The 16,200-nt window shown below is 33.8% G+C and overlaps 1 protein-coding gene across 4 annotated transcripts in view; it reads left to right on the top strand.

Annotated features, from left to right (window-relative positions):
* TXNDC16 (thioredoxin domain containing 16) overlaps positions 1–16,200 on the top strand; it is a 128,996-nt gene that overhangs the window by 29,269 nt on the left and 83,527 nt on the right. For all 4 annotated transcript variants that reach the window (XM_064365870.1, XM_012451045.3, XM_064365871.1 and 1 more), the window contains 3 exons: positions 2,752–2,873; positions 7,863–7,953; positions 11,465–11,615. In XM_064365870.1, coding sequence (XP_064221940.1) covers positions 2,752–2,873; positions 7,863–7,953; positions 11,465–11,615 — 364 coding nt within the window. The remainder of the gene's footprint in view (positions 1–2,751; positions 2,874–7,862; positions 7,954–11,464; positions 11,616–16,200) is intronic.

The following is a 16,200-nucleotide window of genomic DNA, read 5'->3' as shown; positions in this document are numbered from 1 at the left end:
CGCCAGTTAGAATGGCGATCATTAAAAAATCTGGAGACAACAGATGCTGGAGAGGATGTGGAGAAATAGGAACACTTTTACACTGTTGGTGGGAGTGTAAATTAGTTCAACCACTGTGGAAAACAGTGTGGCGATTCCTCAAGGACCTAGAAATAGAAATTCCATTTGACCCAGCAATCCCATTACTGGGCATATATCCAAAGGATTATAAATCGTTCTACTATAAGGACACATGCACACGAATGTTCATTGCAGCACAGTTTACAATAGCAAAGACCTGGAACCAGCCCAAATGCCCATCGATGATAGACTGGACAGGAAAAATGTGGCATATATACACCATGGAATATTATGCAGCCATTAAAAAGGAGGAGTTCACATCCTTCGTAGGGACATGGATGAACCTGGAAAACATCATTCTCAGCAAACTGACACAAGAGCACAAAATCAAACACCACATGTTCTCACTCATAGGCGGGTGTTGAACAGGGAGAACACATGGACAAAGGGAGGGAAGCACTATACACGGGGGTCTGTTGGGGGGGAGGGGGGGATAGTGGGGGGGGTGGGGAGTTGGGGAGGGATAGCATGGGGAGAAATGCCAGATGTAGGTGAGGGGGAGGGAGGCAGCAAATCATACTGCCAGGTGTGCACCTGTGCAACAACCTTGCATGTTATTCACATGTACCCCAAAACCTAAAATGCAATAAAAAAAAAAAAAATAAAAAAAAAAAAAAAAGAAAATCCTGGCCTTGATGTCAGACGCTATACCAGCAATTAGAAGTATGATATGGAGCAGGTTACTTAGTCTCTCAGATTGTTGCCTGTGTGTGAATATGTGTGTAATAATGTTGCACAAGTATTGTTGAGGGGTTAAATGAAAACAGGAAAATATCTAGCACATAACGAATACTGCCCAGTACATATTTCTTATAAAAACAAAACAGCCCTGGGAATGATAGAAGATCAAGTTTTACATTTCTTTTAAAAAGTGGAAGAAATATGCAATGAATGGGTAAATATTTAAGCCAGTGTAATTTAGGGCAGTGCTTTCAGGGTGCCCACTAAGTGGAAATATTTTTATAGTAATACTAAGGCATTATTTGACTTTTTCATTTTCATTCTCTCATGAATGGGGTTTCTAGAGGCTACATGATGTGTGATGTCACAACAGATTGGATACAGGAGCAGAAATGAAAATCCAGCTGTCTTCTATTTAGTCCGATGTTAAAGATATTTGCAAAAACATAAAACAATACCACTCTTCTCACTAAGTGTTCCTTTGATTTTGGAAATTTTAGTTGTTTTTTTAAGAAAGTTTTTATGTTAACATGTAATGGTGTTTATTTTTAAAAGAGTTAATAAATATTTTAAAATTTTTGTTTTAATTTCTATTTTGGCAACTATGGGTAAACATAACTTACATAAACAAAAGCTCCTTGAGGAACACAATAATTTTAAAGGATATAAGTTTTCTGAGACCAAAAAGCTTGAGAACTGCTGTATTAGGAAAAACTTTATAAGAGGAAACTTTGTTTGACTAATTTATTTGAAGTATTTGAGTGAACCTTTGTTTATTTAAGTATGTGGATCTGCAACATGAAAATTTTAAAACATTTTCAAAAAGTTTTAAAGTTTAGCCTATCAAAAAAGTACACTTGGGGATTAAGTGGAATGAGTTGTTAGGAATAGAGAATTTATACAGAAGTAGACAACTTTTAAAAAGGGATAATTTTGGATGAAGAAATAAGATCAGTCAGTCTGATTTATACATTGAAAGGATGATTCAGAAGAATTATGGTCTAGTGGAAAGATTAGCGAACTAGGATTGAGAACACCTGTTTTGTATTCTGTCCCTAGCTTCTTGATTCAATAAATGCATTTTTGAGTAAGCTTTTAAGTGTTTTGAACTTCCATTTCTTCAAATAAAGAATGGGAGTAAATAATTCCTGCCCTCTTTTTCTTTCATCCATTCAACAAATATTTATTGAATATCTGCAGTGCACTAGGCACTATTATGTTTTTACAGATATAGTGATAAAATATGCAAGATCCTTGCCTCAAGGGCATGAGGGTTTAATGAAAAAGGTGGGGATAAACAAGAAAATAAATATATAGATAATTATAAATTATAATAAGTACTATAAGGAATCAACTAGTGAAATGAGAGGAAAATGCTATAGGCTTACTTACACAGGACCAACAGAGAAGACTTCTCTGAGGCAATGATGTTTAATCTGAGATCATATTTATGAAATGGAGCAAAAGGAACAGCTTCCAGCAAAGAAAAATGTGTGCAGGGGCTCTGAGGTTTGCCTAGAATGTTGTAAACATGAGGAATGGTAGAACAAAATGAGGTTGGAGAGGTAGATAAGGTCTAGGTCATGTAGGACCTTATAGGCCATGCAAAGAAGCCTGCTGTTTAGGTATGTGAAGGGCTTAAATGTGTTCAAGGCTGAGAGATCTGTGTGGGATTATTTGGCCAGACTAGGATGTTAGTGAATGCAGTTTTAATCTGTTGAGACCATAGTCATACAGAATACCATTTCTCACAACTGTCCCTGGTTGATGTTCTCAGAGACAGAGTAAAGATCTGGAGAGTGATTCTAATCTAGTATTATTAAAATGCTTACGTTATTGCTACTGATAATTTCAGTGGAGATCTGTTTCTCTTTTGGTTAGGTTGTTAAATGAAGTGTAGTGCAACTAAATATCAGATTTTTCTGCTAATTATATCTGTATTTATTTCAGTGCTCTTCTTTTTAATGAAGTGAAATATATTTCCAACCTGGAAGACCTTCAAAACATAGAAAATGCTCTGAAAGGAAAAGCAAATATTGTATTATCATATGTAAGAGCCATTGGAATACCAGGTATTCTTTAACTTTTGCTTTAATCTTTGCTGTGCCTCTGCACTCATGTATGTTGAAGTACTTAAAATAGTGTATTTTTGACTACATTCTTAATATTTAAAATAAATCTAAAGCATCTTTACTATTATGCTGTTTTTCTTTAAATGGGCAGCGTAATATAGAGGGAGGTTGAACAAGGACTCTCTAGGTTAGACGTCCTGCCATACTGATTACTTGTAGTGAGCCCTTGGACAACTTAACTTCAGTTTCCTAGTGATTAAGATGGGGAAAATAAATTGTGCCTACCTTAGTGTTATTGTGAGAATCAAATGAATTTGAATAATTAAAATGGTTCCTGGAGTATAGTAGGTGCTCTGAAAGAGTTAGCTATTTCTTTTTGATTTCCATTTGGTCCTCCTGTACCTGGCATAGTAGTTTCCAGTATTCAATATATAATGTTGACTAGCTTAGACTGGAAGGAGCAAAGATAGAGTAAGGGAGAAATATAGGAAGTTATTGCAATAAATCAAGCAAGAGATGATGCTGGGTGGCTTGGACCAGGGTGACGGCAATGGAAGTGGCAACAAATTTGAATTTTAGCAGTGTTTGGAAAGTAAAGCTAACTGAGTTTGCTGATCTATTGGATATAGATTGAGAAATAATGAGACAAGGATATAAACTGAGTTTGCTGATCTATTGGATATAGATTGAGAAATAATGAGACAAGTTTGCTGATCTATTGGATATAGATTGAGAAATAATGAGACTCTGGGGTTCGGACCTGAGCTACTTAAAAGGTGAAATTGCTAGCATCTGAGGTTCAGAAGACTGGGAATAGACAGTCTGGAGAGGAAGCTCCTGGAATTCACTTTTTGACATCATCCTTGTGAAATACCCAATAGATATTCAAGTAGAGATATCAATATGGTAGTTGAATATTACTAGACTGCATTTTATGTTGGGAGTCCAGATTAGGAATGTAAATGTGAGAAATAAAGCTGTGAGACCAGAAGAGATCACTGAGTGAGTCTAGATGGAAAAGAGAAGACTGAACCTATTAGATACTTCAACATTTATGGATCAGTACGGTAAGGAGGAACCAGTAAAGGAGACAGAATGAATGTCGTAGAATTGCCCAGTAAGCAAGGTAAAAATAAAGTTTTAAGGAAGAAAGCAGGAACAATTATGTTAAATGATGCTGAAAGGTTGATTAAGATCAGAAGTGGCAAGTGGCCATTATGCTTAGCAATGTGGAAGTTACTGGTGACCTTGACAAGCAGTTTCTGTATGCCTAATAGGAGGGGTATAAAACAGAATAGGTAGAGAGCAATTGAAGACTGTGAATACGGAGACTCCTTAGAGAAGTTTTGCTATTGGGAAGGAGAAAAATGGGGCACTGGCTGGAAGAATATATGGGATTAGGAGAAGAATTTTTTTAAAAGCATATTTGTATGTTAACGAGAAAGATCCAGTAGAAAAGGGGAAATGCCTCACATAGGAAAAAGGGGAGAATTGCTGGAATAAAGTTTTCGAGTAGGCAAGAGGGGATGGAATATAGCCAACAAGGGCAGGGGTTGTTCTTAGGTGGGAGCACAGAAGCTTCATCTCTGCTAACCAGAGGGATGAGAAAATATGGACATCCATTCAGCCAAGTGGGTAAATATTGTGCTAAGAGTTTATAAAAGTTTTTTGATTTGTTTTTTAATTGATTCTTTGTTCTCAGTGAAAAAGACATAAAATCATCAGCTAGTTTGAGAGAAGAGTTGAGAGAGTTATTTCCAAGGCCTGGAAATAAAGAGTGGTTGTTAGGTAGCAATAATAGTTAATATCAGCAATTTAAAGTGATACCATTAGCATGGTGATGCTGGCTTGTTTTGGCTTCCCTCACACTCTCCCCAGCTGTTTCCTTTTGCAGCTCTAAGTATAGAACAGGCAGAGCACTGACTTAACCTGGATTGTATTTTTGAACCTAAAAGGTAGGGCAGGGGAATTATTACAAAGATTGACCAGGAAATTTCCTCCTAATTAAGGAGGAAAGAGAAGATCAGAGGGGGAAGACCTATGGATTGTAGGTCCTGCTGGGTTAGAGTTGTGTGCTAAACAGAGTGAGCTGGAGATGTGTGTTTGTATGGGGCAGGAGGCTAGATATGGAGATTATGGAGGGGATTGCAGTAATTGGCAATTACAAGGTGTGGAGTTAGTGGTTAAGATATGATTGAAGAAAGATGACTGGAGTAAAGAAGGCCAAGGCGTGAGACGCTAGGTTTTTGAAAGGATTGTCTATGTGGATAATAAAATTCCCAAGGATTATGACAGGAGTAGTATTAGAAAGAGTGACAGTGTGACAAAGGCTAAATTCTTCATGAATGACAGGGAGTGATCCTGGGTAGGATGGTGGGTGACTCCAAGGTGGGGTGGTGAGTGGAATAATCTGATGATATGAAATTCAAGTGCTAGGGGAATATGTGGGAAATGGGAAGATTATTGTCTGGAAATGACAGTGAGGAGAAAGGGGGAAATAAAATATGAAAAGAAGGAATCATCAAAGAAATACTTCCAGAAAGTTTCCTGGAACTAAAGGATTTGAGCTTCCAGATGGAAAGGACCCATTGAGTCCCAGCATAGTAGATGACCACAGAGATGCACTAAGACATCCCATTTTGAAATCTTAGAATATTAGTTAAAAAGACTATTCTAAGATCTTCCAGAGGTGAAAGAAGAGTTTGCAGTTCAAGGATCAAGAATCAGAATGGCATTGAACTTCTTAAATTGCTGCATTAGAAATGTAAGGAAATGGAGCAGTGTTTTCAGAATTCTCAGGGGAAATGAACCTAGAATTCTGTGCCCAGCCAACTGTAGTTAGTTGTGAAAATAAAATTAAGACAGTTTCAGAAGTTCAGGGCTGCAAAAGTTGTCTATTCCATATGTCCTCTCGCAGAAAGGCATTAGATAATGGGCACAAGGGAGCAATAAAGAAGGCGATATTGGGTAACAGGCAAAAGGACCCAACACAAGAGAGGGAATAAGAGAATCCTCAGGATGGCAGTTGTGCAGCAGGCCAAGTAGCAAGAGTCCATATTGGAGCAAATCAGAAGGCTCTGGAGAAATGTTTACAAGAAGATGGATTTGATAGTATACTTGATATATTTGAAGTATTGAGAGAGTTAGACAATTGTGGAAGAGTTTAGGAAGAAATTAGGAAAAAACTTGAACAAAATTTTTTAAAAGATAGTTATAACTATAGTGAAGAAGTTGCTCAAAAAGGGAAAGTGACTTATCTGTAAATAGTATTTACTGAGTCAACAAAATAAATAGTGGACATTGATCTAATAAAAGTTAGAACTGTATTGGGAGAGTTGGGATGGGACGTGTTTACATTTGTGGAGCTGAGTTTCAGAAAAGAGAGCTGGTTTATCATCTTCCACAGTAGGAAGGCAACAGATAATGCTGTCATATATGTATATATATATACACACACATATATAAAAAAGTATGTATATACTTATATGTGTATATATATATATAGAATATATACTATTCTATTCAGAATAGAAATATATATACTTATATACATATATACTTATATATACATATATATCACATATATAAGTATATGTTTATATATACTTATATATGTATACATACATACATACATACATATATGTATATACTTATGTATGTATATGTGTATTTATATATATACTTATACATATATAAGTATATATAAACGTATACGTATATATACATATATAAGTATATATACGTATAAACATATATACATATATAAGTGTATATAAACATATATACATAAGTGTATAAACATATATATACGTACATAAGTATATATATACTACATATGTATATATACGTATGTAGTATATATACGTGTATATATAGTATATATATAAATATGTGTATATATACGTGTATATACGTATATATAAATACACGTATATATACGTTATATATATAAAACATGTACATATTTATATACATACTTTATATATATAACGTATGTATACACATATATACGCTATATATGCATATATACATTATGTATGCGTATATACATACTTTACGTATATATACGTATACATATATAAACATATACGTACGTAAGTATATATATACGTATACATATATAAACATATATATACATATACATATATAAACATATACGTATACATATATAAACATATGTACATAAGTATATATGTGTACATATATAAACATACGTATATATATAAATATGTGTATACATGTATATATGTGTAGATGTATAAAATATGTATATACACGTTATATATACACATATATACGTTTTATATATATACGCATATATGCATTATATATACGTATATACATACTTTATATTTTATAAAATATAATTTATATTTTATAAATTATAACTTATAATTTATATAAAGTATGTATATACATATATAACATATATATACGTATATATATTATGTATATAAAGTATTTATATACATACATACGTATATATGTGAAGTATATATATACGTATAGAGTTGAAAGTGCTTGTTCCTTGGGAATTGGAAATGCAGTAGAGGATAGGGGAACGGCTGTTTTTCTTAATATGCGTTGTAAAATTATTTTCCTTCAGTATAAGTTTGATTTAAAAAACTAACCCAGAACTAATATACACAGACACATACACAAATAAAACCTGACATGAAAGTTGTATGGTGGATTCATATTCTCTTCCCTACTACTAGAAAGAAACTACCACAAGTTTGTTGTATATTATATTCTCAAGTAAAAGCTCATTTTCTATTCCCTCTGAATTCTTCTTTTACCTTTAATAGAATAGACTTTTTAAAGCTTCTTTTAACTGCCTGCATTTTCCCAACTAGTTTATCTGCAAAGGATTTTTCTTTGAATATAGTAGAATATAAAAGAGTATAGGATAATATTCAGAAAAGAGGTTTACATAGAGTCACACAAACTAACTCTTCTGTCTCCCAATTCCTTTCATCTCTTCTTCAGAGCACAGAGCAGTCATGGAAGCCGCTTTTGTGTATGGGACTACATACCAATTTGTCTTAACCACAGAAATTGCCCTTTTGGAAAGTATTGGGTATGTATAAAAAGCACATGTCAACAATTTAAAGTTTTTTTCCTTGTTCACTTATTTCACATTACTTAGCATTTCCATTATATTCCCACAGCATGGGCTTATATGAAGGAATCATAGCAGATGTGAATATATAAATGAAGCCTGAAATCCTCTTTATTACTGTCGTCTGCTGTATTACAGTCTTAAAAAAAATACAGAAGTGATGTTAGACTAAGGTAATGAAGGCAGTATGGATAAGCCACAAGATACAAGTGGCCAAGTGGGGTATCTTAGGAATGTATCTCCTGCAGTGATCAAATAGGGGGTAAAAATAATAGCTTTCAAAATGAAGCTTCAGAAATTCTTTGTGAGACTTTTATAAATTACTTTGTCATAATAATCTTAAATGTATTTAAGTACAGTTTTTGAACAGAATGTTTGAATGTTTATTTTTCTTGTCTAGTTTACAATTTTAGGTAGAAGCCTACTTTCCATTCTTTTTGGCTGGCTACCTAGGGTTAAAGTTTTCTTTTTTTGACTTCAAAATGTTCTTCAGGAAAATTAATCCAAAACAGGGCAAAATGGTGATTGTATGACCTTTTAATGCCATCCAAGAGTTTTTAATGAGCCCTCCTGCTGAACTCTCTGGAAATAGCAACTATATGACATATCACACACAGATGTTTAAAGCCAAGATGTTTTACAGCTCTACATTTAGAGGCTAGTGTATAGCAAACTGATAAGGTGTAATAACTTTTGAGGGAATGGGAGTTGGCAGAGAAAAAGTTTCTACAAAGAGAAGTTATGTTGTTATTGATCTGCATGACAGTAACCAGCATTCCTTTTTCCATTAGTCTTTTCTTATTTACCTGTCTCATTCTGCTGGTTCTCTCATTAATGAGTTAAATAAAATGGATGCATGCTCACTGTTTGTCTATACTGCTGATTTCCCATTCTGGAATTGGGGGAAGGCTTGTTGTTCTCATACCATAGTAATTGCATGCTAGCCCCACAGTTCCTCTGAGCATTAGTTGTTTGTATTCTCTTGTGTTACCAGTTTCTATATTTTTTAGTTAATGAATAATTGCAAATAATGGTGAATGGTGATATGCTTAAAACATAAAGAGGTGGTTATTTATTGGCAAGGTATAGGTCCTATTACTTACCTTACACATCCTGTTCAGTAAGTTATACATATATGTAGTATATGTGTATATATAGTCTATTTATACACACACACTCACACACACAGAATATGTATATATATTCTGAAACTAAAGCATGGTATTGTTCTGTAAGATTTTTTTTGTTTTCCTGTTTTTTAAATGGGAGTTTAAAAATGCACAGTTATCTTCTTATCCTGTTTTTCATTTGCTTCTTACCCTGTTTTTCATTTTCATGAGCATATGATGTATTGGGGAAGTTTGGATTATCATTTCTTCATGGATAACAAGATGGTGATGAGTCATCCCTGGACCTGAGGTGACAGGGAAAGATTATGGATTCTGAATACAGTGGTGCTGTGATGTTACTTCTGGATAAAGTAGTTGGCTATTTGGGTTGTCTCCTTATAGGAGTGAAGTGAATTTGACTTGTTAGTTCTTTCATTCAGCAAATATTTATTGAATACCTTCTGTGTGATATAGATGCTATTCTAGTTTCTGGCAGCATAATATCAGTTAAGGCTAGTATATTAATTGCTGTATCATATTCGATCTAAGTGTGTTTGAAGTTATATGTTAGTTAAGAAAGGTGCCTGTGATAGGTAGTAAAAGAGATAGCATGCCATAGACTCCAGTACTTTCTGCTACTTCTGTATATTCCCTTCCTAAAGACTCTATGGGCCAAGAAGGGTATTATCCATGCCCCATCCATATCACAATCAAGTAAATCAGAGGTGGGCACCTGACCTAGGGCCAGCCAGTCCATTGGTTTACTTGAGCAAATGAGAGAGATGAGAGATCCTCTCTCCCAGGAACTTAGATTGGACTTGGAAAAACTGGATTATACAACATGGTAGCTGTCTTGCTCACAGGAATGTTTTGCCCACTTGTAAGTAAAACAGAAAGGTGTCTTCTGAGACTGAATTGGTAACTGAAAAGTGTTAATGGCAAAGTGAAGTTTCCTGAACTCTTGCTGTTCAGGTCTCTACATTTATCTTCTGACTTTTCTCTGATCCAGTTATTTGAATTTTCCTTATATTCTATGAGATTTTCTTGTAAACTTTAAGTAAGTTTCACTATTTTTGTTTTCTGTTATCTGCAAGCAAATAATCCCCGATAAAATAATTTTCCAACATTATTCTTTTGTTTCAAGGCTGCAATGTGAAGTCCAGCCTTACTTATTAGGACCTTCTGCACTCACCACTTTACTTTCAGCAGTATGTGACTGTTCAGGAATCCACTCAATAAGTTATATGCTTTCATTGCATCTTAACTTTTGTTTGAAATGCTTATTTGTCCTCTCTGATTGGAGAGGTCATCCTCTCCTTTTTGTTTTTTAAGCTCTGCGACAATCTGCCTTTTCTCCTCCTTCTTTCTCCTTCCTAATTTGAAGCAGAAAGAAAATATTTCCTGTTCCTCATAGTATTTTTACATATTATAGTACTTACCAAGTCCATTTTAATTGTTTTGCTAAATATATCTCCTTCAAGGATGTAATTGTTTTATTTATCTTTATCTGTTGTGGTTTGCATAAGGGCCTAACCCATAGTAGGGATTAAGTAAAGCTTTGAGTGACTATTTCTTTAATCATTGAATTGATTAGAAATTACTTTGTAATTAAATTTGAAATCAGTGAACCTTGTAAGCTCACTTTAAATATGTCTCAAGAATTAAAATAGCATTTTAAAAATAAAATTTTGTAGTAGTTTGCCAAACCCTACTAATGCCATATGGATATTTCTAAAATGCTATTTTAATTTTGGCAAACCTTAACTCCACTATAAGTTTATCTTTGAATTCTCATACTGAAGGGAATGCCAAAGCTCAAATTATAAGCCATATTTGCTGAGTTTTGTAATATTTCAGATACAAACTCACAAACTCCCACAAACTGTCACATGGTTTCTATTTTAGAATGTTTTGGCTGAAGTTTATTCAAAACAGCTTTGGGTTTAAATTAAATATAGAAAATTTGTGTTACAAAGCTTCATTTAGCATAGCTCTAGTAAAGCAACTATATTTAAAGATAATCTCATTGTCCGCAAGGTGACAGCCTTTTATGGAAAAAAGGTTATAAGCCTGCCTGTAACCTATTATAATTTAGAAACTACCATATTAAAAAGTTCAGGAAAAAAATTGTTTATACAACTCATGTGGTTTGTTCAGATATTAAGGTTAATTTACTTTAATATCCTATATCTTCTTTTTTGCCCAAGTTCATTTAATTTTAATGCTATACTCTTTCAGGCTTTTACTAAAATAATAATCAAAAGCATGAGACTTAACACAAAATTTACCGTTACATCTTTTTGGATGGTAAAGGGATCACACATTGAACTTCATTAAGTTAATTAATTTTTAATTTGTAGCTCTGAGGATGTGGAATATGCACATCTCTACTTTTTTCATTGTAAACTAGTCTTGGACTTGACCCAGCAATGTAGAAGAACACTAATGGAACAGCCATTGACTACACTGAACATTCACCTCTTTATTAAGATAATGACGGCACCTCTGTTGGTATGTGTCTTTATATTTTTGTTTTCTACTGTCTGTATAATTGCAAAAGCTATGTGTCTTATTTTAATACAGTAGATCATTTCTACATAAAATTTATTAAGTTTTGATTTACAGATGCATGTTCACTTAGATGAGTTAGTTATCTTTTCCCTTTTTTGGGTGTTTTTCTTTCATTTTGAGGGATTTAGGAATAATTCCTTATAAAGGTAGACTAGAAGATAGACTATCCATTAAATGACATTTTAATGCCTTTATATATTATTGCATTGCAACCCAAATATAGAATTGTGTAAGTGAAACTATTCTGTGGTAGTAATAATGAACTCTGGGTTTTGGCGAGTACTCACAGATCACAAAGACCACGTCATGGTTAAGAAAAGACCTCTTTTATGAATGCTTTGATCACTGTTTTAAGAGTTGGTAGATATTAGAACCATAGGATTTCTGGTGCTGCAGTTTTCTTACCATTAGCCTGAAGGAATGTTATAGAGACACGAGGTGATGGTGATCAACAGACTTCTCTCTGAAAGGTTGAAGGGTTGTGCTGATCATGTGTCAAATCTTCAGTATATCTTCTCATTCGGTATGTCTTTTTAAAATATAAAAATGGTGCACATGTATTTTAAGTAATCCAAACATTGCAGCAAAGTATGAAGGAAAAGTTTAAGAAGTCACTTAATCCCTTCACTCAGAAATTAACTTTAGATGACCACCACACTTAATATCTTTGTACCCATGTGGATACGTAGAGATAGGGGAATGAATGGATTAATGGACATGTCATATCGTGTGTACTACTTTATAGTAAGACATCTAATCTTGGTTTAATAGAAGAAAAAGAAACTGATGTGAAACTAGAGGGATTATGGAACTTTGATAAGTGTTTTTCATCAGTAGATGGCTCTTGAGGAATGTTATCTCAGGTGTTTAAAATGGTTATGGAAGACATTAAGAAATAAAAATAATTATTTTTTAAAACTTTGTGTTTCTATTTTAGATAGTATTGACTTAGATAGTATAACTTCATATGTTCATTTCCATCTCAGCTCCTCTTGCCCTTCTGATTTGTGTTCATTTATTCTTTTTACATTATCAGAGTCTATGGTATTTATATTCTGTTCTGTGACCATAACTCCCTCTTCTTCAAAAGCATTACTTCTGCATTTAAATAGATTCAGAGCTCACCACCACAATTTTACAGGCTTTATTCCTTAGTCCTTTAGGTAACTTTTTCTGTGGTTGGATTTTGACTGCAAGCAATTTTTTTTTAAAGAAAGCAGTTTATAGGTCTTCTTTTCTTTCCTTTCACATTGGGAGAATACCATCTGAATTTGTTTTAATCTTCCATTCTAGCAGAGAGCAGAGAGAAAGAGAGAGAAAGGACGGTTCACTATGTAGTTCTTCACTATTTCCCTACAACTTCACTTCCTTCTCTTCAAATAGTGGATGGAGTATCATTAAGAATTCTAAGGATTTTATCTTTCACCATTGGGGGCAAGATTAGTACTTATACCTAGCTTTACTAAAAATCCGTTTTTTCTTTGCTACAACAATCTGGCTTAAGTTGTGCCCTTTTCTAAAGTTTTTGCTCATGAATTTTCTTTTGCTATATTTCAAAACAATTTTTTTGTGTTTTTAGATAGGTAATAAGGAGGAAGATTCTATGATCTTATTTCACTTTATAGTGCTTACTAGGAATTATGTAGTATTAGTTTTGAAGTTAAAAAACCAAAACTTTGGAAACTTCATAATGACTTCAATTAAGGGTGATTTTACTTGGAAGCATAACATGGCAAAAAATTAAGGGCATCATTTATATTGTTCCCTTGAAACACATTTTATGAAATATAATGTGAATGGTACTTCCAGGAATTGTGCAGTTCAGGTGACCCTGCCCTAACCACTGTTCACGCAAAGGAATATTAAATTGTCAATCAAAATCTGAAGTGCAGTTTGCTTCAACACTTTCACAGAGTAATGCGTAAAAATTTTATTCGTTTGAACTTTTTTTTCCCTAGACAGAGAACTGGGATATATAGGATTCAGGCAGAGGCTCCAGAAGCTCGGGTAGACACAGAAATAGGTAGGAATGACCAGTAGTATGAAGCCAAGAAAGATCTGAAAGGCTGAATTGAAGATCAGTGCCAGATTGGAAAGCTAAGGTGATAATTCAAACCTTGATGTCAGCCTAGAAATATTTGGCAGAGAGAGGCCTAGAAGCACAGATTAGCGGACTTCCATAGACTAGAACAGAGTAAATGAATGCAGAGTACAGAAAAGAAGACAAAGCCTTGAAAGATTCCTTGAGACTATTGGAGGGTAGTGAAGGCCTTCCCCCAGTGGAATTAGGAAGATGTTAGAACCTCAACTGGTTTGGTCACTTTTATGTTTTAGTACTTTAAACATTTGACCATATCAGTTTTTGAGATTGTTTTTTGTTCTTAAATAATACATTTAAGGTTAAAAAAAAAACTGAGTAATGCCAAACACTTTTATAGGAAACACCTCTTAGGCCAAAATTTGTTGTAATTGTGTTGACATAGTTAACTGGAATGAGATAGAGAGGTCCCGAAAGTTGGTACCTAAATTTGATGACTGCTTACAGGTTCTTTTTAGTAGCTGACTTTATAGTCGATTTTGAATTCATGTTTCTCGCTTTATTCTTATTCTTTCCTAGTACCATCGAAGCTCATTCCCCCTATTATTGTAGACATTATTCTATATACAAGCCTTTGGGGTTCAATCATGGTTGGGTTTTGTGAGGTTAGTAAGATGCTTTGCAAATTAGCCTGGGTTTTTGGGTTCAGGATCTGAAATAATTTGGTATGTTTACAAAGTCTATTTATAAACTAATAAAAATGGAAAGTAAGATTCATACTTTTTTGTAAACTGCTTTGTGTCTGATCATTGCAATTATATGTATTATTAGTTCACTCTAAGCATATGAAAATAGATGCAGATTGCTTTTTTGTGTGTGTATGTTGATTGCTTTTTTTCCCCTTAGGTAAACAGGGTACTTGAACACCTAATTATTGTAGCTATATAATACAACTATGTCTTACAGTCATGACAGAAAGCATGTAATTTTGATCATGTCCAGCTGAAAATAAATCTTGAGCATAGAATTTTTAAGTGAATTTCAATCTTAAATCGGTTAAGTAAGATTCTGCCAGAAATGGAGTTGTTTTAGATGTGTTATTAAGGTTCCCGGCAGTGAACACAGTTGGGAAAATGGTTCAATTATTGTCCTGTTGGCAAATACCAAGGACATTTTAGAATGCTGGTGATTTTCTCCATGATGGATTCAGTTTATATCTGTAGATAGAAGAAAAGCTTTTATCTGAATCCCAAGAAGAATTCTCAAGTGCAAATATCTAATAAATGTTAAAATATGGGTAAGTTTATACATTTTTAATAATCTCTCAAATTTTTACATTATTTTTTGTTTGTTCATCTAACTCTGTCTCAGACAGATTCAAGACATTTGAATTACATTAAACCCATTCTTTTATATAGGAAATTAGAAAGATGCTGTTATGATTTATTCATTTAGCTTCTAGTTCTAGAGAACTTATATGACAGTGTACAATATTATATAGCATAGCATTTCCTAACATGGTTGTTTTAGAGCCTTTTTTAATTGTTTAAAAACCACATAAGATTACTCTCATAACAATTTTAAATGTATAATACAGTATTAGCTGATGCACATTGATGTACAATAGATTTCTGGAACTTTTTAATATTGCGTGACTGAAACTCTATGCTCACTGAACACACAACTTCACATCTCCCCTCTACTTGACCTCAGTCCTTGACACCACCAGTCTATTTTCCATTTGTATGAGTTTGATTACTTTAGATACCACATATACACTGAGTCATGCCTTATTTGTTTTTTCAATTGACTTATTTCACTTAGAATAATGTCCTCAAGGTTCATCCATGTTGTATCATATATCAGGATTTTCTTCTTTTTTAAGGCTGAGTAATGATGTTGAGTATTTTCAAATGCTTTTCCTGCATTAATTGAAATGACCATGTGATATTTGTCCTTTGTTCTGTCAATGTGGTGTACAGTGTTACATTAATTAGTTTCTGTATGTCAAACCATTCTTGCATTGCAAGCATAAATCTCACTTGCTCATGATGTGTGATCCTTTTAATGTGCTGCTGAATTCAGTTTGGTAGCTTTTCTTGAGGATTTTTGCCTTAATATTCATTAGGGATATTGCTCATACTGCTCTGTAGTGTCTTTTTCTTGTAGTATCTTTGTCTTTAGTATCAGGGTAATGCTGGCCTCATAAAATGAGTTTGGAAATATTCTCACCTCTTCAAATTTTTGGAAGAGGTTAAGAAGGATTGGCATTAATTCTTTAAATGTTTAGTTGGATTTTCCAGTGAAGCCATCTGGTCCTGGACTTTCTTTGTTGGGAGGTTTTTGATTACTGATTTAATTTTCTTACTAGTTCTAGATCTGTTCAGATTTTCCACTTTTTTTTTTTTCCCCCGAGATGGAGTCTCGCTCTGTAGCCCAGGCAGGAGTGCAGTGGCGCGATCTCGGCTCACTGCAGCCTCTGCCTCC

Source organism: Aotus nancymaae, unplaced genomic scaffold, assembly GCF_030222135.1.
Source record: "Aotus nancymaae isolate 86718 unplaced genomic scaffold, 86718_ANA_hifiasm-v0.15.2.pri h1tg000062l, whole genome shotgun sequence".
In the NCBI taxonomy this organism is placed as follows: Eukaryota; Metazoa; Chordata; class Mammalia; order Primates; family Aotidae; genus Aotus; species Aotus nancymaae.
Note: the sequence above shows the minus strand (reverse complement) of the source record. Positions and strands in the feature narration are given on the sequence as shown.